The sequence below is a fragment of the Simochromis diagramma genome, unplaced genomic scaffold (assembly GCF_900408965.1).
Source record: "Simochromis diagramma unplaced genomic scaffold, fSimDia1.1 OVJJ01000664.1, whole genome shotgun sequence".
NCBI classification, from domain to species: domain Eukaryota; kingdom Metazoa; phylum Chordata; class Actinopteri; order Cichliformes; family Cichlidae; genus Simochromis; species Simochromis diagramma.
This window is the reverse complement of record NW_024387368.1, coordinates 180,080-204,677: the sequence shown is the minus strand read 5'-3', so window position 1 is coordinate 204,677 and position 24,598 is coordinate 180,080. Positions and strand designations below refer to the sequence as shown.

General features: G+C 41.5%; 1 protein-coding gene and 3 long non-coding RNA genes across 5 annotated transcripts; 2 read left to right on the top strand and 2 right to left on the bottom strand.

The window, feature by feature from the left end:
• Nucleotides 1-5,929: 5,929 nt before the first annotated feature.
• On the bottom strand, nt 5,930-12,291 carry LOC120718822. 2 transcript variants are annotated; one of them, XM_040007537.1, is made up of 9 exons: nt 10,592-12,291; nt 10,146-10,292; nt 9,732-9,913; nt 9,352-9,488; nt 9,137-9,230; nt 8,540-8,872; nt 8,177-8,351; nt 7,963-8,087; nt 5,930-7,764 (listed from the first exon to the last, which is right to left on the bottom strand). In XM_040007537.1, the coding sequence occupies exons 1-9, from the start codon at nt 10,674-10,676 to the stop codon at nt 7,438-7,440; spliced, it is 1,605 nt and encodes a 534-aa protein (XP_039863471.1). In that variant the 5' UTR covers nt 10,677-12,291; the 3' UTR covers nt 5,930-7,437. The 2 variants fall into 2 exon arrangements, with proteins under 2 accessions (XP_039863471.1, XP_039863472.1); XM_040007538.1 differs by having other exon boundaries at nt 9,137-9,227.
• Nucleotides 12,292-12,335: 44 nt separating this feature from the next.
• LOC120718823 lies at nt 12,336-15,554 on the top strand. The gene is made up of 2 exons (XR_005692564.1): nt 12,336-12,465; nt 15,026-15,554. It is a non-coding gene; the product is annotated as an uncharacterized LOC120718823 (long non-coding RNA).
• A 1,963-nt stretch (nt 15,555-17,517) lies between these two features.
• Nucleotides 17,518-20,734, bottom strand: LOC120718826. Its single transcript, XR_005692566.1, has 3 exons — nt 20,469-20,734; nt 18,399-18,718; nt 17,518-18,158 (listed from the first exon to the last, which is right to left on the bottom strand). It is a non-coding gene; the product is annotated as an uncharacterized LOC120718826 (long non-coding RNA).
• LOC120718825 lies at nt 19,460-22,760 on the top strand. The gene is made up of 2 exons (XR_005692565.1): nt 19,460-19,648; nt 22,232-22,760. It is a non-coding gene; the product is annotated as an uncharacterized LOC120718825 (long non-coding RNA).
• The last annotated feature ends 1,838 nt before the right edge of the window (nt 22,761-24,598 follow it).

Here is a 24,598-nt window from a genome sequence, read left to right as displayed (position 1 = left end):
TGTGAGCTATGGACAGAAGTTTCAGATGTGTTGCATGTTGTAAAGATGGTAGTAATGGTGGGTTAGGTGGTAGATTAGCAGGTAGTTGAGCTAATTCTCCTGAGCCTCCAGAACATGCGAAAAACGGCTGGACGGGCTTACCAGAGCCTCCAGCAAGGTCAGAAATGGGTGCACGAGCCTGCTGGGTACTAGCCTCTTCCACCCGAGGAGTAGGGTACGGGTGCAGAGGTGGCTTTGTCCTGGCTAGCCTCACCCTGGGAACCGGAACAGGCACAGGCAACGGCTCGCAGCTGCTGTCCCCACCCGAGGAACAGGTACGGGTGCAGGGACTAGCCGAGCCTCAGCTGGCCTGGAAACTGGAGCAGGGATCAAACTGGGCCCTAGCCCCCCTCACCCGAGGAACTGATACAGGTGCAGGGGATGGCTGGACCGCAGCTACCCTGGGAGCAGGAGCACAGGGAGACAAAGGAGCAGGCTCAATGAAAACCAGCTCATCTAAAATAGGTGTCGACCCTTTCCCCACCATGTTTAACCGTCTTTTCAGTCTTGGTTTTAGCAGTGTTCATATGATTGTCTTTTCCCCAGCTCAGAGGGAGCAGAACGAAAGCAGTCATTATAACTCACCACTGGGAGTTGCTCCGCAGAGACAGAGTGGTGATGCCGTGAGCGCCACCTTCTCCGGGAAGTGGGAGGTGGCAAACTGGGCTGTAAATCCTCGAACGGACCGGGCTGCGATGAGGAAGCAGAGGAGTTTGTGAAGCTCAGAACGCTGCAGTCCCATAAAGAGAGCAAAAGACTGTAGCGGAGTAAGTCCAATGTCTGCCGTTGCATAATCCTTCTTCCTCCGCTGCTCCAGCCTCTTGTCGGACTGGTAATCCAGGGGTGGAGGTGGAGGTGTAGTGTCCGGAGAGAATGTGCACGTGCTCAATCTGATCGCCCGAGGCATAGGCGCCGGCTCGGCCATAAGCCATGCCAGTCTGGAGGCTGGGGGGCCCTCCCCAAGCCAAACGTGACCCATAGAAGGGTGACTCGAGCTCCCGGGCATGCTTAGCCTCCTGCATCACCCTCTCCTTGAGGAAGGCCGATACTGTGGGTCGCCGATACCACATGGAGTCTGCTGGGTCCATACTCTGGTCGCGACCTTCTGTATGAACGGCTGTGTGTTTTATTTGCCTGCCTGCATTAATGTTTGTACTTTGGAAGTTTGTTACTTTGAGTTCAGCATTAAAGCTGTTTTTTGAGTTTACGTTTGTCTCTGGAGTCTGCACCTTGGGTCCTTTTCCTGCCTGCACACAGCCGTTTCATAACAGAAGAGCCACTTCAGCTTTCAGCCTTCGCTGGAGGGTTCGAGGAGCCACTCGCGCCATCACCTATGGTTTCCACATCCTTGTCTGCAGCATCATCCTCGTCTGCAGCATTCCTCCTCGTCTGCAGCATCCTCCTCCTCATCTGCAGCAGCATCCTCCTCGTCTGCAGCAGCCTCAGCCTCGTCTGGTCCAGCCTCATCCTCAGCCTCGTCTGGGTCCAGCCTCATCCTCAGCCTCGCCTGGTCCAGCCTCATCCTCCCTCATTCTCACCCTCATTTGTTCTGCCCATGTCGCCACCGTCTTCCATGCAGCCAACCTCCGAGAGGGCTTTATGATAGATTAGTGAACTGGCGACCTCCGGGTCGACCTCCAGAACAGTTTCCACGTCACCACTGCCTTCTGCGTGGCCGACCCCCTGAACCGTTTTACTCTGGGCTCCTGTGTTAGCAACCTCCGGGCCGGCCCACCTGAACTATGTGAACTTTTGTGCTATCAGCCCCAGGCCAGTCCTCTGAACAATGTTTTGGACTCTTGGGGGCTCTTGTTTTGCTCTGTTCCATGTTCCATGGCGAATGAACTGAATCATTTCTTTAACACATTTGATTCATCCATGAGGCAGTCTTCAACATCGGCTGCAGACTAACCCACCCGCACTGCTGCTGCACCTCCACCTCTGACACCTAAGCCATTTCACACCTCCTCTACTCACCTGCTAACCACTCCCCCACCCCCAACAACAGCATCCAACACACACTCAACACAAGGCTCCAGCCTGTCTCTCTCAACCACCCAGGTCAGGAGGGAACTGAGGAGGATTAAAGCCAAGAAGGCAGCGGGTCCAGATGGCATCAGCTCAAGGGTCGTCAGGTCCCGCGCAGATCAACTGTGTGGGGTGATGGAGCACCTCTTCAACATGAGCCTGAGGCTGGGGAGAGTCCCACAGCTCTGGAAAACCTCCTGTGTTGTACCAGTGCCAAAGACTCCTCGTCCAAAGGACCTCAACAGCTATAGGCCGGTGACTCTGACATCCCACCTGATGAAGACCCTGGAGCAGCTGGTCCTGGCTCAGTTTCAGCACCTGGTGAGCTCATCACTGGACCCACTTCAGTTTCCCACATGTGGGACTAATAAAGGCCTATCTTATTTTATCTTATCTTATCTTACTCAGTTGCTGTATACTCCAACACATTCGGCCGCAGCTTTTTAGCCAACAGTCACACAAATAACAACAACAACAACAACAACCTCAGGTCCCGGCATATTTTATACAGGGGGAGGCGTGATGAACTGATGGAGCTCCAGTGTGTGTCAGCCTCCCCTGCAGCCACGCCCAAGCCACACCCTGCCACAGGGGGCATAGCAAGATATAGTCGGCCCCCTACTTCTCTAGCCACCAGGACATGTGGCACATAATGATTGAATTTGCAGAAAAACTGCTCTTTAATAACCCTTAGTCAGTCAAGCTATTATTTTATATTGTGCTGAATATTCTGTGCCGATAAATGGAAAGCTTTACACTACTGCCCATCATACTGATGCTTTTGGACATTATTTTGACATAATTTGCTGTATTTGCGCCTGTGTGTTTGATCTGTACTATCTGTACTAATGGAAAGCTCATGCCAACACGTTCGTTTCAGTTTACTTTTTATACTGCCAAATAACACAACAGTTACTTAAGCACTTCCTTCCATTCGCTTCCGCTTTTCAGGGTCGCAGGGGGTGCTGGAGCCTATCCCAGCTGTCATAGGGCGAGAGGCGGGGTACACCCTGGACAGGTCGCCAGTCTGTCGCAGGGCTAACACACAGAGACAGACATCCATTCACACTCACATTCACTCCCGCATTCACCTATGGGCAATTTGTATTGATCAATTAACCTATCCCCACTAACTGCATGTGTTTGGACTGTGGGAGGAAGCCGGAGTAACCAGGGAGAACCCACGCAAACACGGGGAGAACATGCAAACTCCACACTGAAAGACCGCAGCCTGATGGTGGTCTTGCTGTGCGGCAACAGTGCTAACCACCATGTCACCGTGTCCCCTTAAGCACTTTTTGTGTTATATTTAATATTTATACAACCCCTAAGAGCAAGCACTTTGCAACAGTGGGAAGCACCATGGGAAGCCTCTAGCAGCCTAAACCTATTGCAGTGAAACTAAGTGAGGGTTTAAGGAAAGTTTAAGCCTAATCATAAAGTATGGGTGTCTGTTTCCTGAATCCAAACTGGGAGCTGGTCCCACATAAAAGGGCCCTGAAAGGGAAGGCTCAGCTTCCCATTCTACTTTTAAATATCCTAGGAACCACAAGTAAGCGGAATTTATGGTGAAGCAGAGAGAGCGTTTCCGTTGCCGCTCCAGGGCATGCTTGTCTGTGTACAAAATGTCACTACCAGTCTATGGGTCACACTTGCTCATCCCACAAAGGAGAGTGAAGTTCTGACATACAAAGAGCTGAAGAGAAACTGAACTTTAAAACAATTAAAAATGTCACTGCAACAACTATCTGTTCTTTTTTATCCTTTATTTTTTCATCTTTGAAGTTTTTTTGTGGTTTTCCAATTCTCAGTGAACTCCAATATCACTCCCTGCTCTATTCCAGCCCACATGTCAACCATTGGGCAGCCGTATATGTCATCCACTTCCAGTGACGCGCAATCGGGATGTTTAACCCTTTAAAGCCGGTCGGAGCGGGCACGCTCCGTTTTGCATAACTATTTTTAAATCCCGGGAGCACTGCAACCACATAAGCTAGCGCAATAAATTTTTTTGCATATGAAACCGGAGGAGTTGTACTTACATCTTATGCCATCAGCTTGTCCTAAGTCACAGTTTCCTTCCACATAAAGCTTTGCAAAAACTGCATAAAAAGCACTTGCAGCAACAAAAACATAATATTCCAGAAACACGCTTTGCCGATCCGATCAGCCGTTTGTAACACCTACGTCCATCAGTGCGACCTATAGCATGTCCGCCATGTCCTGGCCGAAACCGGAAGTGATGTCATTTTGCGGAAATGTAGTGTTTTTTTTTACTATCAGGGCCTTTTGAGCCTACACAGCAAAATCTCCAGTGTTAATTCAACTCCTATAGTGTTAAAGTTAACACTTTTCCAGTGTTTATATAATTCTCACTGGTTTAGAGTTAAAGTAACACTTGCAAAGTGTTATTATTTTAACTCCATTGTAGTGTTAAAAATATAACACCCATAGTGTTAGAATTTCACTCTGTATGGTGTGAAGTGTCTTCACTCAGAGTGTAACTACCTAACATTTATAGTGTTGTTTTAGGACACTGATAAGTGTTCACTTTTACACTGGCTTGGGTTAACTCTTTTCACTGAGGGTGTTACTACACAACAACTATGGTGTTATTTATGACACTTTTAAGTGTTTATTTTCACACTGGATTGTGTTGACTGTTTTCACTTAGAGTGTTATTCTGTAACTTTTAACAGTGTTATTTTGGCACTTTAAAGTGACATATATGAGCTTTTAAATACTAGTCTGTATTAATTGTCTGAATACAAAAATGCATTAAAGTGCAATTACTGTATGACTACTGTGTTACATTCAGTGAAAATCCTTGTTAAGTCCCTTTACAGGATAAAAGGAGAAAACATAAATTGGTCACATAAGCATTTTAATAAATATTAAATTCCAAGCACCATACAGCATACGTTCACAACAAAAATAATGGCACAATGTACAGACCATCATCATCACCATAAGCACTTTGCAAATCAAAGGGCTTGTATATTTCAATACAGTCTGCTTTAACAACATCTTTTCATCCGTTTCAAACACTTTATAAGCATGGCAATGTTCACTGAAATTTTCAACCACAAGCTTCTGAACTATGAAGTAGGTGTGACTATTGACCAAAACTATTGTTTTTATTCTGCAAAACACCGGCATCTCATGTTCAGAACCACAACAAATGACCAATCCTGTTCTGTACTCAGTCCCATTAATGTTAACCCAATTAGCAGAGAAAGCCTCTTCTGCAACAGCAGGCAAGCCTAGGGAGATCATTTCACTATTTTCCTCACTATCAACATCAAATGATTTCAAGGGCCCATACTCAACATGGCTTAAAGGACATGTCTCCCACTTGTATGCTATGGATGTTTGATGTTTTTTGGCAAGTGACACTGTGATGTTCTTAAAGTTCTTAAGGGTGTCTTTGAACACCCTATGTTTAGCCTCACCTCTCATGCTCCATACATGCAATAATGGCCCAATTTTTCTGATGCAAGTTGGGTAGTGCAACATAAAGTGGTGTTTGGGAATCATGTTCCTACCTGGATACAACAATTTGAACAAGTCATGATGTTCCATTGTTAAATGTTTTAGAAGCACAGTCATGCCATGTGTAACAGATGGAGAGAATATGATGTTAATTATTTGCAACAATAGCAATAGCATAGTCCAGTTCTGATTTCCTTCTGGCACAATATCACCAAAATTAAAGGAATGTTTCTTATCAGACAAAGAGTCTGAATGGAGTTAAGACCTATACTATTACCACTACTGTCTAAGTTCACCCTTGTTGGACGATTTTTGCTCTCCAAGTAGCCATAGTCAAAAGCATAGATCCGTGACAAAAGAGCAGGTTTCGGCAGAAAATTGTCTGACAGATATTCCAACAGTAACTTTATCTCATATTGTGCTACCCCTTCGAGAATATCATGCATAATGTCCAAGGAAAAGTTCTGGCAAACATGAAAGAATTGAAGAGTGTTCAGTGTAGAATTCTTTCTTAAGCCAAACACATGTAGCTTTTGAGGATCAGATTGCAACTCACTGCAGTGCATTTCAAAAAGTTCTTTCCCTCGTAAGATGATCTTTGGATCATCCTCAGTATACACACTCTGTGCATCCTGTTTTGCAATTAAACACAAACGACAAAAGTAACGTCCACTGAAAGACTCAACAAACCCAAAATTGAGTGCATCCCCAAGTTGTCCCCAGTTATCTGACATATAGTGCCATGGACCTTTTCAGATGAGAAGGGTAAATCAATGCTATGGCTCTCCAAAAACTTTATGTCATCAATCAGAGGCTGTAAAATAGGATCAAAGCCGTATTTTTTTCACATCTTCTGCATGAAACAATGCAACCAAATGAATGTTCATCAATGCAGAATTTAACTTTGGAGGCAGATTTCTGAGGACAAAATAGATTGCACCAACTTTGTGAACACCACGTTTGGAACCAAGTGGATTAGCAGTCTCAAAGTCATCATAATAAAGCTGAATTTGCAAAGAAGTCTGTGGTTTTGAAAACAATGGATGAGACTTATAGTAACTCCCATCACAAAAGTCTTCATATCTGTCTTCTTTTGATACACATAGTTTAGCAAGCAGCTCGCAAATATAAGAATTGCGACATATAAATTTGATTGTTTCCAAAATTGGAATGTACACAAAAGTGTCTTTTACTGGTACCTGGTCATAAGTGCCTGATTTTTTATTTAACCTTGTATCATAGCGTATTCCTAAAGTCTTTTCCACTGGATCCACAATTCCCCATTTTTCACGGAAATATGACTTTCTTTTAGCTTCAGTGTCGAACTTCTCAACTGGATTGTCAAAAGTCTCAAGACATTTTTCCACTGGAGATCTAACAGGATTTTCTGTTGGCACAACGTTCAGTACTTTATGTTTAAACTCACAGTGCAGTCCATCAGCAAAATCTTCCAAATCACAAACAAGTGATGACACAAAACTATTTGCCAAACCACTACCATTGAGTTTACCAATAATTTTAGTGCAAATTGCTTCAGAATTTTTTTTAATTCTTTGACCTGACCCATTGTTTTCAGAACACCCAACCTCTAGGCTCTGAGTAACACTTGTTCCTGCAACTGCTATGTCTGTATCTTGTAATCTGTCAAAATCAGCTTGAAATGACTCTGAGGGTTCTGCATCACCACTTTGACAACAATCTTCATCATGAACACTATTTAAATGTTTTTTTAAACCAGAATATGTAGTGAACTGACGGCTGCAACCATCTTGTGAACAAGCCAACTTAAATTTGGTGCTTGGATAAAAACTGTGACCTAGTCGCAAATGACTTATCAAAGCCTGACTGGTGCTATGCAGAGTTTGACAGATAAAACATTTAAACATGGTTCTCATTCAACATTTTGGCACGCAACTCACGAACACGTGGTGACTCATCTGTTGAGGTGGCATCAATGTTGAATATGGTGGTCTGCACAAAACTGTAGAGATGAACCAGTGACTCGTCGTAAGATAAGTTGAACACATAGTGGGATTTGAAAAGTTCATCAAAAGCACTGAGTGAGCTGGTGGCTTGGCAGGGGATGAGCTGTTTGTCCACTGCGATGTAGAAGGTGTCAATGCTGTTCTGGGTTCGACCAACAGCGAGGATGTATGGTTGTTTACCATCTCTTGCTTGCAAGTGTTCATCAATGCTGCAGCATGACTAAAAACAAATGAGATATTGACATATAGGCCTAGCTTATACTTGCTGAGTATGAACCATTCATTCAGTTTGACATTATGTGCCTTGCTAACTTATTACAAAATACTAAGACACATACTTCATGGAGAGGAAAACTAAAAAGTGCAAAAACTGAAAAAGTGTTTTGTAGGATTTTAAAAAGTGAGACAACATATTTACCTTGTGAAAGTGCACCATTTTGTGTGCTGCATCAGTTGGACTTATTTTGGTTCTCCTCTTTCGTCCAGCTGTGGGTGGCAAAAGTTGAAGGAGTAGCAGCAGAGAGGCCATGTCACTGTCCCAGTCTGTGTATGGTTGAATTTATAAAACAATTTCAAAATGACAGGTAAAAATAAATATTATTAAAATCAAACAAGCATGGTGCGACGCCTACCATTTGCATCACTCTCTGTTGGTTTCTCAGCAGCTTTTATCAAACGACACAGGTCAGTTGACTGAGTCAGCTGTTTGGCTTCTTTAATAACCTTTGGCTTGAATGACGTGTCCCACTTCTCAAGCAACTTGGTGGCTGTTTCAGCACCAAACAGCAGCAGGAAGTCTTGATTGACCTGTTCATCATACACACAGGACATAAAGACAGTGCTCAACATTGTTTACATTGCAATGTGATTTTGACCAATATGGGATATAGCCTGACTGGGATGACCAATGATCACATCTTTTACTGTTGCCATCCACATCAGCAAAACAAAAAAAAAAGGATTAACAGTTGAAAATATCAAGTGATTTGACTTACTAGTCCTTTGACATCCAAAAAGCGTGGAAATGTTTTGAAGACATCTGCAGTTCTTTGTGGATCATGCACCAGATCCTGGCGATGTTGGAACGTCATTTTCATCTTCTGAAATACACTTGCTTCATCAGGAGAGTGAACAAGAAATGAGATGGCCTCCTTGCAGGCATCTCCATCAAGTTGCTGAGGCAATGTGGTTGCTAATCTTCTGCGCTTAGGCCCTTGTTCTTGATGCACTGGGACTTCCTTCACTGGCCGTTTGGTTGTAGACCTGGACATGGTTTTGAGGCGCCACGCTACATATCCAGTGCCTTTCACTCCGTCGTAGAAATGCTCCTGTCACATTTAAACATAGATGAAAAATAAACATCAAATGCGATCTTACAGACTTTGCAGATTCAGCAAAAAGAAACCCAAGGACTATTATCATGTAACAGGTGCAATACATGTTAAACAACATCCTCAATTTCAATACAGTTTTATGACAATAGTTATTACGAAAGAGGAATTAAGATTTTTCTTTTAAATCATTTAGCTGATGTAATTATTCCATGATGAAAACTAAATAATGTGCTGTTTTACAATCACTGCATGACTTACATAGCCGTTTGGAGAAAATGGATCCTTCAATGAGGGAAAGAGTGTAATTATTCCAAGGGCATATTTCTCCTTTTGCTTACGGGAGGGAATTCTGCTATAGAGGAAATACAATTGACAATGTTAAATCAGAAGTATGTGTCTTTACTGCAGTATACATTACAAGAATATTCCATATGGCCCATCTTTACTTTTTTATTAGGTACTATTACTCTTACCCATGTCTCTCAGTCATATCACTTGCCAATATGTTAACAAGCTGCCGCCGGGTGCGGTGGCTCAGTGAATTTTCGGCATTGTATTCTTCAAGAATTTCCTCTCCACCAGGTTTCCTAGTCAAGGCATTTTTAACCATCTGCTCATATAAAAGGGAAAATAATAACAATAAAAACTTGTTTGTCAGTAAAGGTGAAAGTTTAGAGGAATGTCAACAAACCTGTGAAAGACATATCTAGCAAGAAGCACTAACTTCTACTAACATTTTTTCATACAGGGCAAGTTGGGAACCACCATGTTTTGAATTTCAATTTGTATAACAATCTACAGTATAAATGGTGTCAACTCAAAAATACAAAAGACATTTTCTGTTCTCAATTACCTCTTTTGCAGCCTCTGACACAGAAACATTTGGTGCAGAACTGTCTTTGCTGGATCTACTGCGGCCTGCAGGAATGCCCTTTTCCCTGAGGTCACTGTCACTTGATGAAAGTGATATAGTGTCCGTGAGGGAAGATAATGTATCCGAGGAGGATGGTGTGGAATGAGCTAAAGGACAAAAATCTTTGGGAGAGATGATTTGGTTAACTTTCTTTAGGCTACTCCACAATGCCATTAATAACACAATTTCAATGTTCATGTTCAGACAACATTCTATACAAATATGACCCAGCCCTGTCCACTGTCATGTATATTGCATGAAGACAGGTCAATGTCATCTGCATCAAGAGCAAAAGAACTCGGCTCTACATTGAGTGGGCTATACTATGAAAATTTAAGTTATGATAACATTTACCTTCATCTGAAATCTTTTCACGTATTGTCAGGCATAGGTCTGGTTGGGCCTCCAGTAACTCCAGAAAAATGTCTTCTTCGACAGCTGTGTCAGTTTCATCGAAAATATCAAGGTCAGCAGCATCCGGAAGTCCAAACTTGGTTTTGGCTTTACAAAAAGATAAGCATAATGTCACCTAAAACGCCTGAAAAACTTTTTTAAAAACGAATTTTGACTTTTTTATTTAGCTAATATTTATTAACAGCTGTTTTACCTGTCTTTAAAATGGTTAAATTAGACAAGTCTGCAGCAACAATATAGGCCTAGGCCTACTGCTCTGTACTGTTTTTAATGTCACACATTAAAATAAAATGTGTTAACATTTAATTCGTTTTTTAAATAGATGAGATGCAAACATGATGAACTGATACATGTGCAACAAATTTTGTTCTGCCAGGTTATCTTACCTTCACTGATGAATTCTAGATAAGTGAATCCTGCGTGCAATTTAATGTACTTCTTTACATTGAGGTATTTCACTGTCAGCAACATGTCTTACAACAGCACCTGGTGGAGAGAAGGGGGCACAGAATATTTTTTACCATATATTTAAACCATAGCTTAAGTGGCAACAAATCCGGACAACTTTAAGAAAATATTAGGCTATACATTGTGTGATGATCTGTGAAGGGGTGACAGACCACTTCAACCTCAGGAACATAATTTGGCTTCCCCCTGCACACTAAAATAGCTGAACTTGGGTACACAGAAATAGCATCCAATGAATTATCCACCCATCCACATGTTTATAAGACGACAACGGCGATCTTCTCGTCTGCACGCAGGCTAGATACTTAGTTCTGCTATGTTGCGAGTAAATCGCTGTAGCCTACTTGGGGAAAAGCATCTCTGTTTAAACCATGTCAGGATGATAATCCACATAAAATTTCCTGTTGAACGCACACCTGCCTTCATCACGCTTTCACTTATGACAACAAATATCCCTTATACTGTAAATTAATGAGTGCAAGTCTTACATTTATATCGGGAGTTTCTGACACATGCACAGCCGTCTGGCTAGTTGCTACTTTGTGGTGGTTGTTTTGTGACACGACATGCTAGGATTATCAGTGGAGGCGACGTCAACGACCCTCAGTCGTTATACCGCTTTGTCTTAAACACTGGATGGTAGCCTATTTCACTAAAACTGTAGAAAAGGGGAAAATGTTCCCTTAGATTAGGCCTACTACAACATGTATGATATATCCTAACCGTTAGCAAGCAATCCATGCACAAACGCAGCGCGCCTTGCTTGGTCACTAACATCTAACAGAATTCCATAACCCCCTGCCACTTCAAAGATTTGTAGGCTAGGCTACTGCTAAACTCGCTGGTAGCACGTGTAATTAGCCTATCTTGACGCTTTCCAAAACTTGACTTGAACGTCTCCATGTGATTGTTTAGTTCACTTTTAAATAGGATATTTCTGAGGCGAATGTTCGCTTCCCTTAAAAGCAGTGGGCTAAACGCATTTGTCTTAGCTGCCAGCTAGGCTACCACAAATTCAAATTTTAACATTACATTTAACATATCCAGAGGATAGCTAACTCCTCCCTCGTTTCATTTAATAAGCATTGAACACTGGAAAGCATTTCTCTTATGACATTAGAACTAACTAGAATTGAGAATTATATTGAGCACGCATTTATTTTCGCTGCAATATTAACTTGTTATAGAGGATAGTTTAGCTACCTAAGCTAACGAATCCCATCTCTTACCGCAGATGAATACACTCCACATTAGGAAAATATTGCATGCTTCTGATAAATAATGTTATAGGCTAGTTAGTTACAATATTTAATAATGATAAAATAACATAGGTCTTGTTGTATAGTTCTTACCTGAACAACCTCCTCGATCTTGACAGCAAACTTCTGGCGGACTCCTCATGCCCATGAGCGCGAAAAACCCGGATGTGGAAATCAACTCCAAATGAGTGTTATAGTATTGACTCTTTGAAATAACTCCGGCTACAGAGCTTTTTCAGCACCGTTAGTGTTACTGTAACTCTCAAACCAACACTTTTCAACTCGAAATTTTTAACACCAGTAATTTTAACTCACATCAACACTTCGGATTTTGCTGTGTAGACTCCTCCCGAACTCTAGTTAGGGAGTTAACGCCGGGATGGATAGGTCCCGCACCACGACATTAAACCCTCGATACAGACTATAGACATTCATCGCGGCGATGTTCTGAACATTGAGTGGACGTCGTTGGCGTCCGCGGCGTTTCTCGGCTTCGGTGTGGACAGGGGGACGTTTTGCCTCAGCTTGTGACGGTAAGCAGAGACTCTTCCACGGAGGAAACCTTTTGGTTCAGTCTCAGCTGCTCTTTTTAGACATATTCTCCTCATTCTTTGTGAGCCTCTTACACACACTTATTTTACCTTTTAATATGTTTTTGTTTAACATTTCATTTTTTCTATTTTCATTTTAGTTTCTTTTACCTATCTCTTTGCTTATAATTTTATTTAGGGATGATTTTCAACATTATTTTAGACACACCGGGCTGTTTACGGGCTCACACCACGATCAACAGGGTTTTGTATTTTATTTCGTTCTCCTTTCACTCATTTTACTCTCTTCTGCTTTTGGCCACAGATTTCTGCCCTTTTTTGTTTCCAGAAAAACGTTTTTTATCGGACCTTCCTCACTTATTTACTGCGTCGTTTTCATGGACATTTTTGCTTAAAGAACTGTATTTAAAGATTGATGAACTCCGCTGTTCAGGACTGTGACACGGCAGGCGTTTGTACTTCATCTGTATAATACCTTAAGTCTCATACTCACTTCTACTAACAAAACAACAATAATAATTATGATAACAGATGCAATACAATATAAATACAATTATCCCGTGAATGCTTAATAATTACGAAACATCAAAGTGTTAATAAGTTATTTTATTACTAGCACATCCCACTTCATGGGTTTAACATTGCGAAACTGCTCTTGTATAGTGTTTAAAAACCTCTGAGAGCTCAGTAACAGACACGTTATAAAAACATGTCTGAAATTAGTCTAACTTTGAAGTTGAAAAGACGTCTAAAACGACCACATTTAGACTTAAAACAGGCCACGCACGAAGGTCTTACCGAAGACGACAGTAGATGTTCAGCAAACGTTGCCTGGCGTTACGAAACAACCCCAACCCCCAAGCAAAAATAATCTTTATGATAATAATTACCTTGGGTAGCTCCAACGATGACGTAGAGTAGAGTCCACAGGTGCCCCATTGTTCGTTTCCAAGAGATAGAGCGGGGCCTGCCGGTTGTACAAAGTGAGGAGCATTTTCTCCGGACGTATACTCTTTATTCACCCACAGAGCCGCAGACGACTGCGGGACCTGGCTGTCGTCGTCGACGGCCCTGTTGTGGCTTCAGCTCTCGCCGGTGATTCGAGAATCTTCCAGAGACCGACGACTGAACCTGAACGAATCCCTTTGGTTCAGTCTCAGCTGCTCTTTTCACACCTTTTTACACATATTTTCTCCTGATAGTTTGTGAGCCTCTTAAACACATTTATTTTATTTTTACATGTATTTTGTTAAACATTTCACTTTTGAAACTGGTTTTCATTGTATTTTCCTTTAAGGTTTTTTTTGGAGGCATGCTGTTAGGTTCATGCTTGCTTTATGTCTGGGGCTCATGTGGGAGAAAAGCTTGCACATCATGATATTGTAAGCCAACAGTTGAGCTAAGAATCCCCCCCCCCCCACACACACACACCACACACACACACACATCTCTATTTGTGTGTGTGTGTGTGTGTGTGTGTGTGTGTGTGGTGTGTGTGTGTGTGTGTGTGCGCACATGTCTTTTTAATGTGAATGTGGTTTTCTGTCTCTATGTGTTAGCCCTGTAACAGACTGGTGACCTGTCCAGGGTCTGGGATATGTTGAACTGTTAAGCACTGTGGCACCTTCTGGTAGGCTACTTTCTGACAACCTGAGTCACCTGGTTGAACTGCATTCCATCATCTCTGACACCCACTCAGAGATGATGAATGCTTCCGTGTATCTATTAAAATTTTCCATTAGTACACGTGTCATTCTCACAACTGCTCCTAACCCAACTGCCCAATTCTCTGGGTTAATTTAAATACCTAAAGAGCAGAACAAATGTTAGACTCAAAATCAGTCAGAGCTGAAGAGCCTGTTTTATTCAGGAATCTGTAGTCAAGCTCGAGAGTCTCAGTTCAGCACTGTAACACAGCAGGCGTTTGCACTTCTTTTGTATAATACCTTATAAGTAAATGGTAAATGGCCTGTATTTGTATAGTGCTTTACTAGTCACTAAGGACCCCAAAGTGCTTTACACATTCAGTCATCCACCCATTCACACACACATTCACACACTGGTGATGGCAAGCTACATTGTAGCCACAGCCACCCTGGGGCACACTGACAGAGGCAAGGCTGCCGGACACTGGCACCACCGGGCCCTCTGACCACCACCAGTAGGTAACGGGCGAAGTGTCTTGCCCAAGGACACAACGACCGAGACTGTCCAAGCCAGGGCTCGAACCAGCAACCTTCCAATTACAAGGCGAACTCCCAACTCTTGAGCCACGATCGCACATAGTTGGCACTCCTTTTTTTTTTTTTTTTTTTGAGTAATACAGTGAGCTACACCAAATCAATCGACATCTCATGTGAGAATTTATTCCAGCTATCCTCTTTAACATCTGCTGGAAAACAGTGAATTATGATAAATTACATCACTAACTATTCAGACAGAAGGAAACCTGCACCTCAGCTCCTGAATAATTCTGGCTTTGAATTTGAAATGTGGAAGCAAAGTTTCTGCTCTCACGTTGGCTCTGTTTTGTGTCTTGCAGAAACAGATCAGACATTTCTGGCAACACTTCAGCTCCTTCCACGGAGAAGAGCATAAGATGACGGTGATGATGATCCTGATGAAGGCCACAAGCCAAAATGTGTTGGTGGAGCAGTAAAGTTTTCTAAATCATTCAAATGTTTCTCGAGCTCTAACTTTCTACTTCCCTATTGTTTTAGGACTCTGTGTGTTGATTTCACTGACAGCTTATTTATTAATAAGTAATTATTAATATTACTGTTGAAAAAAACTCCAAATTTAAGAAAGAGGTAAGTTCCGTTTTATAGAAGAGATGGAGCAGTCTCTCTGTCAGGTTAATATCTACAAATATACAAACAAATTACATCTGAAGATGACAGTCAGCAATGCAGCCCGATTTAAAAAGATCAATATGAAAATAAAATAATGAATCTGACCTTTTAATGTGACTCTTTCCTTATTTGTTTAAAATGTATGAATAATGAGTCATTACTGCTTTTCTTGAAACCTCAACACAGAAAAAGAATAAAAAGTAAATGATGTGAAATTCACAACTTTATTGCTCAATACCTCTCTTTCTTTGTCTTTCTTTAGTACAGGGTTCATGATTGTTTTTTTGCTTTTTTATGTAATGTGAGAACAAGGTGTGAATTACTGGGAAAGGTAATTAGTGGCAAAAGTTTTTAGCCAATGAAAAACTGACACACCACACACTCACTTGTAAAAGTGCCATGATTTAGATGTAATCACTGTACTGTTTTCTAATATTGTCACTAATAAAGATGAATATAATTTAAGGTGTTTTCAAACTGCTTCCAGCTTTTGAATCTATACTGAGCCTTTCAGTGTTTTCTCCTTGTGCCTCTGTGGACTGTCTCTGGCACCAAAGTTTCCTCTCAAAGTCCAAAGACAGACATGTTTGTTCCTGAGTCTGGGTTAGGGATTTGTTGAAACACCTGAAGCACCTTCTGGTACTTTCTGCGGAACGGACTCACCCAGTTGAACTGCATTCCACTAAACAGGTTTTTACTGAGCCTGTGCGTCAGAGATGACGAGTGCTTGTGTGCGTCTCTTCAAATTTTCCATCACGTGTCATTCTCACAACTGCTCCTGTAAGTCAACTCTCTGGGTTTATGAAATAGCAAAAGAGCAGAACAAATGTTAGACCGAAACCATTCAGAGCTGAAGAGCCTGTTTTATTCAGAAATCTGGAGTCAAGGTGAACTCAGTAATCATCAAGCTTGGATCTCCTCTATCATGTTTTTAACTCTTTCACAATAAGAAGCTGATAAAAAAAATAAAAATAAAATCTTGAGATAAAAGGGGTTTCATTAAGAAACAAGCAAAGAGAGTGCTCTGCTGTGCTTTGCTCTTTAACAAGGTGACGGTGGATTTTCTTGGGATTTTGTTTATCATTATCTCAGACACTCCCCTCAGCTGATTTTTTTATTTACATCCAACGCATTCCATTCACAGATCACATAAAAATCATTTTGATTCAACACAAGATTTTTAATTTACTGTGACACAAATGTATGATCTGATGTTAAAGTGATTTCAGCGTATTTTCACCTGCAGCTACATCTTAATGTCAAATATACTGAAAGATATTGTGTACTGAGAACCAACGAGTACTTTTACTTCAGGTTCTTTGAGTGTATTTTCATGCTACTGCTTTAGTAAATGATCCAAATACTACTACGTCTTTATTACACTTATAAATACGTGACCTGGACTTTTTGGGGTGTGACCCAGGCGATGAAGAACCTCAAGTGGTCGACTGGAGGCCAGAAGTCCTTCACACATCATTTGTTTCAAAGAACCAAAAGTCATCTGATATGAGTCTCCACGGGGTTACACTGAGTGTTTCAACCCCATTGTAACACAAAGTTACCTCAGCTCCCTGACTGATCACAAAACAGCAGAAAAATGTGGATAAAGAAAAGGCAGAGAGCCCTTACCAAGCTTCCACTTATACATATTTTACCTGTTTAATTTTTTATTGGTAATATAATGAAATTTCCCCTCTCAATGACACCCATGTACACATCCTGGACAGGGAGCAACGCAGGTTTGAGCGCAGAGAAAAAAAACTTGCACTTCTTGATATGATATATTTAAATGTGAATGTGGTTGTCTGTCTCTATGTGTTAGCCCTGTGATAGAGTGGAGACCTGTTCAGGGTGTACCCACCTCTCACCCTGTGGTAGCTGGGATAGGTTCCAGCCCCCCATGTCCATGACCAGGATAAGTGGAAGAGGATGGAATGAATACTTAGGAGACCCACTGAAATATACATATCACATATCCCGTGTCCTGAACTGTGACTGGATCACTGAAAGCTGATTGAAGTCAGTTTTCACAGACAGCTGGTATAGTCATGGCACCATGAATAATCAGGCTGGCTGTGAAGACACAGCGGATCCTCTCTGATCCCAGCCACCAACTTTTCACACTCCTACCATCCGGCAGGCAGTTCAGGAGCATTCAGACCAGACACAGAGACAGTTTTTACCCACAAGCCATCGGGCTTTTGAACACACACACACACATCACAGTAAAACTTGAAACTAGAAACTGAGTGACGTGAAGCTTCTCTTAAAATTCTAACCCCCAAATTCACAAAGTCTACAGAGGACACAGAGACAAGTAGTAATAATTTACCGATTTATTTTAAACACAGACCCATGAGCCACTAACAAACCACATACAAATTAAAAACAAAATTGGGATTTTACCAAGACACTGATTCACAATAAAAAACAATCACAAAGAAATTAGATTTTCTTTTTTTTTTTTTTGTATTTTACCATTATACTAACTCAGAATAAAAACCAATCACATCCCCAAAAAATAGATTTTAAACTTTTTTTGTATTTTACCATTATACTAACTCAACAACCCCATAAACAACTTCATCCCTCTAACCAACACCTCCAAAAACTTAATTCCTTTAGCCACCACTTCCAACAACTCCATAAACAGCTCCATCTCTCTAACCAACACCTCCAAAAATTTCATTCCTTTAGCCACCACCAACAACACCTCCCTAAACAGCTTCAGCTCTCTAACCAACACCTCCAAAAACTTAATCCATCTAGGCACCACCGCCAACACCTCCTTCCCTCCATCCTCTGTGTGTCCTCCTGTCTGACCTGCAGGTGAGAAACAGGTGTGAGGTGTCAGCTGTCAGGTAGGTGATGAGTGAAGAACAGAACAGAATCCATTTCCTCTTCAAACTGCTGTCAGACATTATCTACTGCACTCTGATCACATCACTCAGACCAGCTGCTTTCTACAAAGTCTCATCAACAACATCTTTAGAAACAAACATCAACAACCAGGAAGCAGCTTCACCTCTGATCACACACACACACACTGCTCTGCTCACTCACCTGGAGGATCAAATCTCAGTGTTACATTGCAGATGGATTTATATGATTCGTTGATGAAGACACGACACTCGTATGCCCGGTGTCGTTTGTTGTCAGATTCTCCAGATTTAAAGACACATTCCCATCTTTCTTCTCTCTGTCATCCAGAGCCACCCGGTTGTGAAACGATGGATGCTGGTTGTGGGGCTCAAAGTGCCCGTCCCGCTCTAAATAGACATATTCTTCTACCAGGTCAGCTCTGGTCCACTTTACGCCTGTGAAGTTGTTATCTGGATCTTGACACATCAGAACAACATGCTGTCCAGGTGTAGCTGTGATGTCTAAAAGAGAAACAACACAGACTAAAGGTCATCAGTCAGCATCCAAAGCTCAGTAACACTCAGTAACTGTATAATATTTGTTAATCCTGACTAAAATAACCCTGATAATGTTTTTAGCTGCTCTGTGCTCGACTTCTGTTGAAATCATCTTAGGCCAAACTTTTTTTTTGTTTGAACTAAAATCAAATATAACATGTTCACACCTCAATCTGTTGTCTGTGGTGTGAACATCTCCAACCCCATAATGTGCACTTTTCCCTGTTTAAAAATGCTGCATTTCACAGACTCCAGTGAGACAGCCTCACATAGAGCCTGATAACCACGGAAACCTTTAAGTTCAGTTCCTGTCACCTCACTGAACATCATTATTCACTTTTACTTCTTTTTGTCACGTTTAGTTCGTAGTTTGGTGAGTGCCAAAAGTTAATCAAAATCTGTATTTATTTGCAAATGAGAGTATTTTATAATGATAAAATCCCTGTGGTTGTCTCCACTTTATCTAAGAAACGTGAAAAAACAAACAAAAAAAAGCAACAGAAATAAAACTAAAGCCACAAAGCGCAAGAATAACTAATTTTGTATCACTACTAAAACAAACCACAAGTCTATCTCTGTTCCAGCACAGAGACACAGACCCATGGGGGACATTAATCAGGTTTAAACGGGCTCTTCTGTTGAGCTCTTTAGGTCGTTGCTTAGCGTAGAGTAAAAAGGCGAGGAGTGAGACGCGGCTGCGTAGACTCCTCCCGAACTCTAGTTAGGGAGTTAACGCCGGGATGGATAGGTCCCGCACCACGACATTAAACCCTCGATACAGACTATAGACATTCATCGCGGCGATGTTCTGAACATTGAGTGGACGTCGTTGGCGTCCGCGGCGTTTCTCGGCTTCGGTGTGGACAGGGGGACGTTTTGCCTCAGCTTGTGACGGTAAGCAGAGACTCTTCCACGGAGGAAACCTTTTGGTTCAGTCTCAGCTGCTCTTTTTAGACATATTCTCCTCATTCTTTGTGAGCCTCTTACACACACTTATTTTACCTTTTAATATGTTTTTGTTTAACATTTCATTTTTTCTATTTTCATTTTAGTTTCTTTTACCTATCTCTTTGCTTATAATTTTATTTAGGGATGATTTTCAACATTATTTTAGACACACCGGGCTGTTTACGGGCTCACACCACGATCAACAGGGTTTTGTATTTCATTTCGTTCTCGTTTCACTCATTTTAATCTCTTCTGCTTTTGGCCACAGATTTCTGCCCTTTTTTGTTTCCAGAAAAACGTTTTTTTATCGGACCTTCCTCACTTATTTACTGCGTCGTTTTCATGGACATTTTTGTTTAAAGAACTGTATTTAAAGATTGATGAACTCCGCTGTTCAGGACTGTGACACGGCAGGCGTTTGTACTTCATCTGTATAATACCTTAAGTCTCATACTCACTTCTACTAACAAAACAACAATAATAATTATGATGATAACAGATGCAATACAATACAAATACAATTATCCCGTGAATACTTAATCATTACGAAACAGCAAAGTGTTAATAAGTTATTTTATTACTAGCACATCCCACTTCATGGGTTTAACATTGCGAAACTGCTCTTGTATAGTGTTTAAAAACCTCTGAGAGCTCAGTAACAGACACGTTATAAAAACATGTCTGAAATTGGTCTAACTTTGAAGTTGAAAAGACGTCTAAAACGACCACATTTAGACTTAAAACAGGCCACGCACGAAGGTCTTACCGAAGACGACAGTAGATGTTCAGCAAACGTTGCCTGGCGTTACGAAACAACCCCAACCCCCAAGCAAAAATAATCTTTATGATAATAATTACCTTGGGTGGCTCCAACGATGACGTAGAGTAGAGTCCACAGGTGCCCCATTGTTCGTTTCCAAGAGATAGAGCGGGGCCTGCCGGTTGTACAAAGTGAGGAGCATTTTCTCCGGACGTATACTCTTTATTCACCCACAGAGCCGCAGACGACTGCGGGACCTGGCTGTCGTCGTCGACGGCCCTGTTGTGGCTTCAGCTCTCGCCGGTGATTCGAGAATCTTCCAGAGACCGACGACTGAACCTGAACGAATCCCTTTGGTTCAGTCTCAGCTGCTCTTTTCACACCTTTTTACACATATTTTCTCCTGATAGTTTGTGAGCCTCTTAAACACATTTATTTTATTTTTACATGTATTTTGTTAAACATTTCACTTTTGAAACTGGTTTTCATTGTATTTTCCTTTAAGGTTTTTTTTGGAGGCATGCTGTTAGGTTCATGCTTGCTTTATGTCTGGGGCTCATGTGGGAGAAAAGCTTGCACATCATGATATTGTAAGCCAACAGTTGAGCTAAGAATCCCCCCCCCACACACACACACACCACACACACACACACATCTCTATTTGTGTGTGTGTGTGTGTGTGTGTGTGTGTGTGTGTGTGTGTGTGTGTGTGTGTGTGGTGTGTGTGTGTGTGTGTGCGCACATGTCTTTTTAATGTGAATGTGGTTTTCTGTCTCTATGTGTTAGCCCTGTAACAGACTGGTGACCTGTCCAGGGTCTGGGATATGTTGAACTGTTAAGCACTGTGGCACCTTCTGGTAGGCTACTTTCTGACAACCTGAGTCACCTGGTTGAACTGCATTCCATCATCTCTGACACCCACTCAGAGATGATGAATGCTTCCGTGTATCTATTAAAATTTTCCATTAGTACACGTGTCATTCTCACAACTGCTCCTAACCCAACTGCCCAATTCTCTGGGTTAATTTAAATACCTAAAGAGCAGAACAAATGTTAGACTCAAAATCAGTCAGAGCTGAAGAGCCTGTTTTATTCAGGAATCTGTAGTCAAGCTCGAGAGTCTCAGTTCAGCACTGTAACACAGCAGGCGTTTGCACTTCTTTTGTATAATACCTTATAAGTAAATGGTAAATGGCCTGTATTTGTATAGTGCTTTACTAGTCACTAAGGACCCCAAAGTGCTTTACACATTCAGTCATCCACCCATTCACACACACATTCACACACTGGTGATGGCAAGCTACATTGTAGCCACAGCCACCCTGGGGCACACTGACAGAGGCAAGGCTGCCGGACACTGGCACCACCGGGCCCTCTGACCACCACCAGTAGGTAACGGGCGAAGTGTCTTGCCCAAGGACACAACGACCGAGACTGTCCAAGCCAGGGCTCGAACCAGCAACCTTCCAATTACAAGGCGAACTCCCAACTCTTGAGCCACGATCGCACATAGTTGGCACTCCTTTTTTTTTTTTTTTTTTTGAGTAATACAGTGAGCTACACCAAATCAATCGACATCTCATGTGAGAATTTATTCCAGCTATCCTCTTTAACATCTGCTGGAAAACAGTGAATTATGATAAATTACATCACTAACTATTCAGACAGAAGGAAACCTGCACCTCAGCTCCTGAATAATTCTGGCTTTGAATTTGAAATGTGGAAGCAAAGTTTCTGCTCTCACGTTGGCTCTGTTTTGTGTCTTGCAGAAACAGATCAGACATTTCTGGCAACACTTCAGCTCCTTCCACGGAGAAGAGCATAAGATGACGGTGATGATGATCCTGATGAAGGCCACAAGCCAAAATGTGTTGGTGGAGCAGTAAAGTTTTCTAAATCATTCAAATGTTTCTCGAGCTCTAACTTTCTACTTCCCTATTGTTTTAGGACTCTGTGTGTTGATTTCACTGACAGCTTATTTATTAATAAGTAATTATTAATATTACTGTTGAAAAAAACTCCAAATTTAAGAAAGAGGTAAGTTCCGTTTTATAGAAGAGATGGAGCAGTCTCTCTGTCAGGTTAATATCTACAAATATACAAACAAATTACATCTGAAGATGACAGTCAGCAATGCAGCCCGATTTAAAAAGATCAATATGAAAATAAAATAATGAATCTGACCTTTTAATGTGACTCTTTCCTTATTTGTTTAAAATGTATGAATAATGAGTCATTACTGCTTTTCTTGAAACCTCAACACAGAAAAAGAATAAAAAGTAAATGATGTGAAATTCACAACTTTATTGCTCAATACCTCTCTTTCTTTGTCTTTCTTTAGTACAGGGTTCATGATTGTTTTTTTGCTTTTTTATGTAATGTGAGAACAAGGTGTGAATTACTGGGAAAGGTAATTAGTGGCAAAAGTTTTTAGCCAATGAAAAACTGACACACCACACACTCACTTGTAAAAGTGCCATGATTTAGATGTAATCACTGTACTGTTTTCTAATATTGTCACTAATAAAAGATGAATATAATTTAAGGTGTTTTCAAACTGCTTCCAGCTTTTGAATCTATACTGAGCCTTTCAGTGTTTTCTCCTTGTGCCTCTGTGGACTGTCTCTGGCACCAAAGTTTCCTCTCAAAGTCCAAAGACAGACATGTTTGTTCCTGAGTCTGGGTTAGGGATTTGTTGAAACACCTGAAGCACCTTCTGGTACTTTCTGCGGAACGGACTCACCCAGTTGAACTGCATTCCACTAAACAGGTTTTTACTGAGCCTGTGCGTCAGAGATGACGAGTGCTTGTGTGCGTCTCTTCAAATTTTCCATCACGTGTCATTCTCACAACTGCTCCTGTAAGTCAACTCTCTGGGTTTATGAAATAGCAAAAGAGCAGAACAAATGTTAGAACCGAAACCATTCAGAGCTGAAGAGCCTGTTTTATTCAGAAATCTGGAGTCAAGGTGAACTCAGTAATCATCAAGCTTGGATCTCCTCTATCATGTTTTTAACTCTTTCACAATAAGAAGCTGATAAAAAAAATAAAAATAAAATCTTGAGATAAAAGGGGTTTCATTAAGAAACAAGCAAAGAGAGTGCTCTGCTGTGCTTTGCTCTTTAACAAGGTGACGGTGGATTTTCTTGGGATTTTGTTTATCATTATCTCAGACACTCCCCTCAGCTGATTTTTTTATTTACATCCAACGCATTCCATTCACAGATCACATAAAAATCATTTTGATTCAACACAAGATTTTTAATTTACTGTGACACAAATGTATGATCTGATGTTAAAGTGATTTCAGCGTATTTTCACCTGCAGCTACATCTTAATGTCAAATATACTGAAAGATATTGTGTACTGAGAACCAACGAGTACTTTTACTTCAGGTTCTTTGAGTGTATTTTCATGCTACTGCTTTAGTAAATGATCCAAATACTACTACGTCTTTATTACACTTATAAATACGTGACCTGGACTTTTTGGGGTGTGACCCAGGCGATGAAGAACCTCAAGTGGTCGACTGGAGGCCAGAAGTCCTTCACACATCATTTGTTTCAAAGAACCAAAAGTCATCTGATATGAGTCTCCACGGGGTTACACTGAGTGTTTCAACCCCATTGTAACACAAAGTTACCTCAGCTCCCTGACTGATCACAAAACAGCAGAAAAATGTGGATAAAGAAAAGGCAGAGAGCCCTTACCAAGCTTCCACTTATACATATTTTACCTGTTAAATTTTTTATTGGTAATATAATGAAATTTCCCCTCTCAATGACACCCATGTACACATCCTGGACAGGGAGCAACGCAGGTTTGAGCGCAGAGAAAAAAAACTTGCACTTCTTGATATGATATATTTAAATGTGAATGTGGTTGTCTGTCTCTATGTGTTAGCCCTGTGATAGAGTGGAGACCTGTTCAGGGTGTACCCACCTCTCACCCTGTGGTAGCTGGGATAGGTTCCAGCCCCCCATGTCCATGACCAGGATAAGTGGAAGAGGATGGAATGAAAACTTAGGAGACCCTTTGAAATATAAATGTCACATATCCTGTGTCCTGAACTGTGACTGGATCACTGAAAGCTGATTGAAGTCAGTTTTCACAGACAGCTGGTACAGTCATGGCAC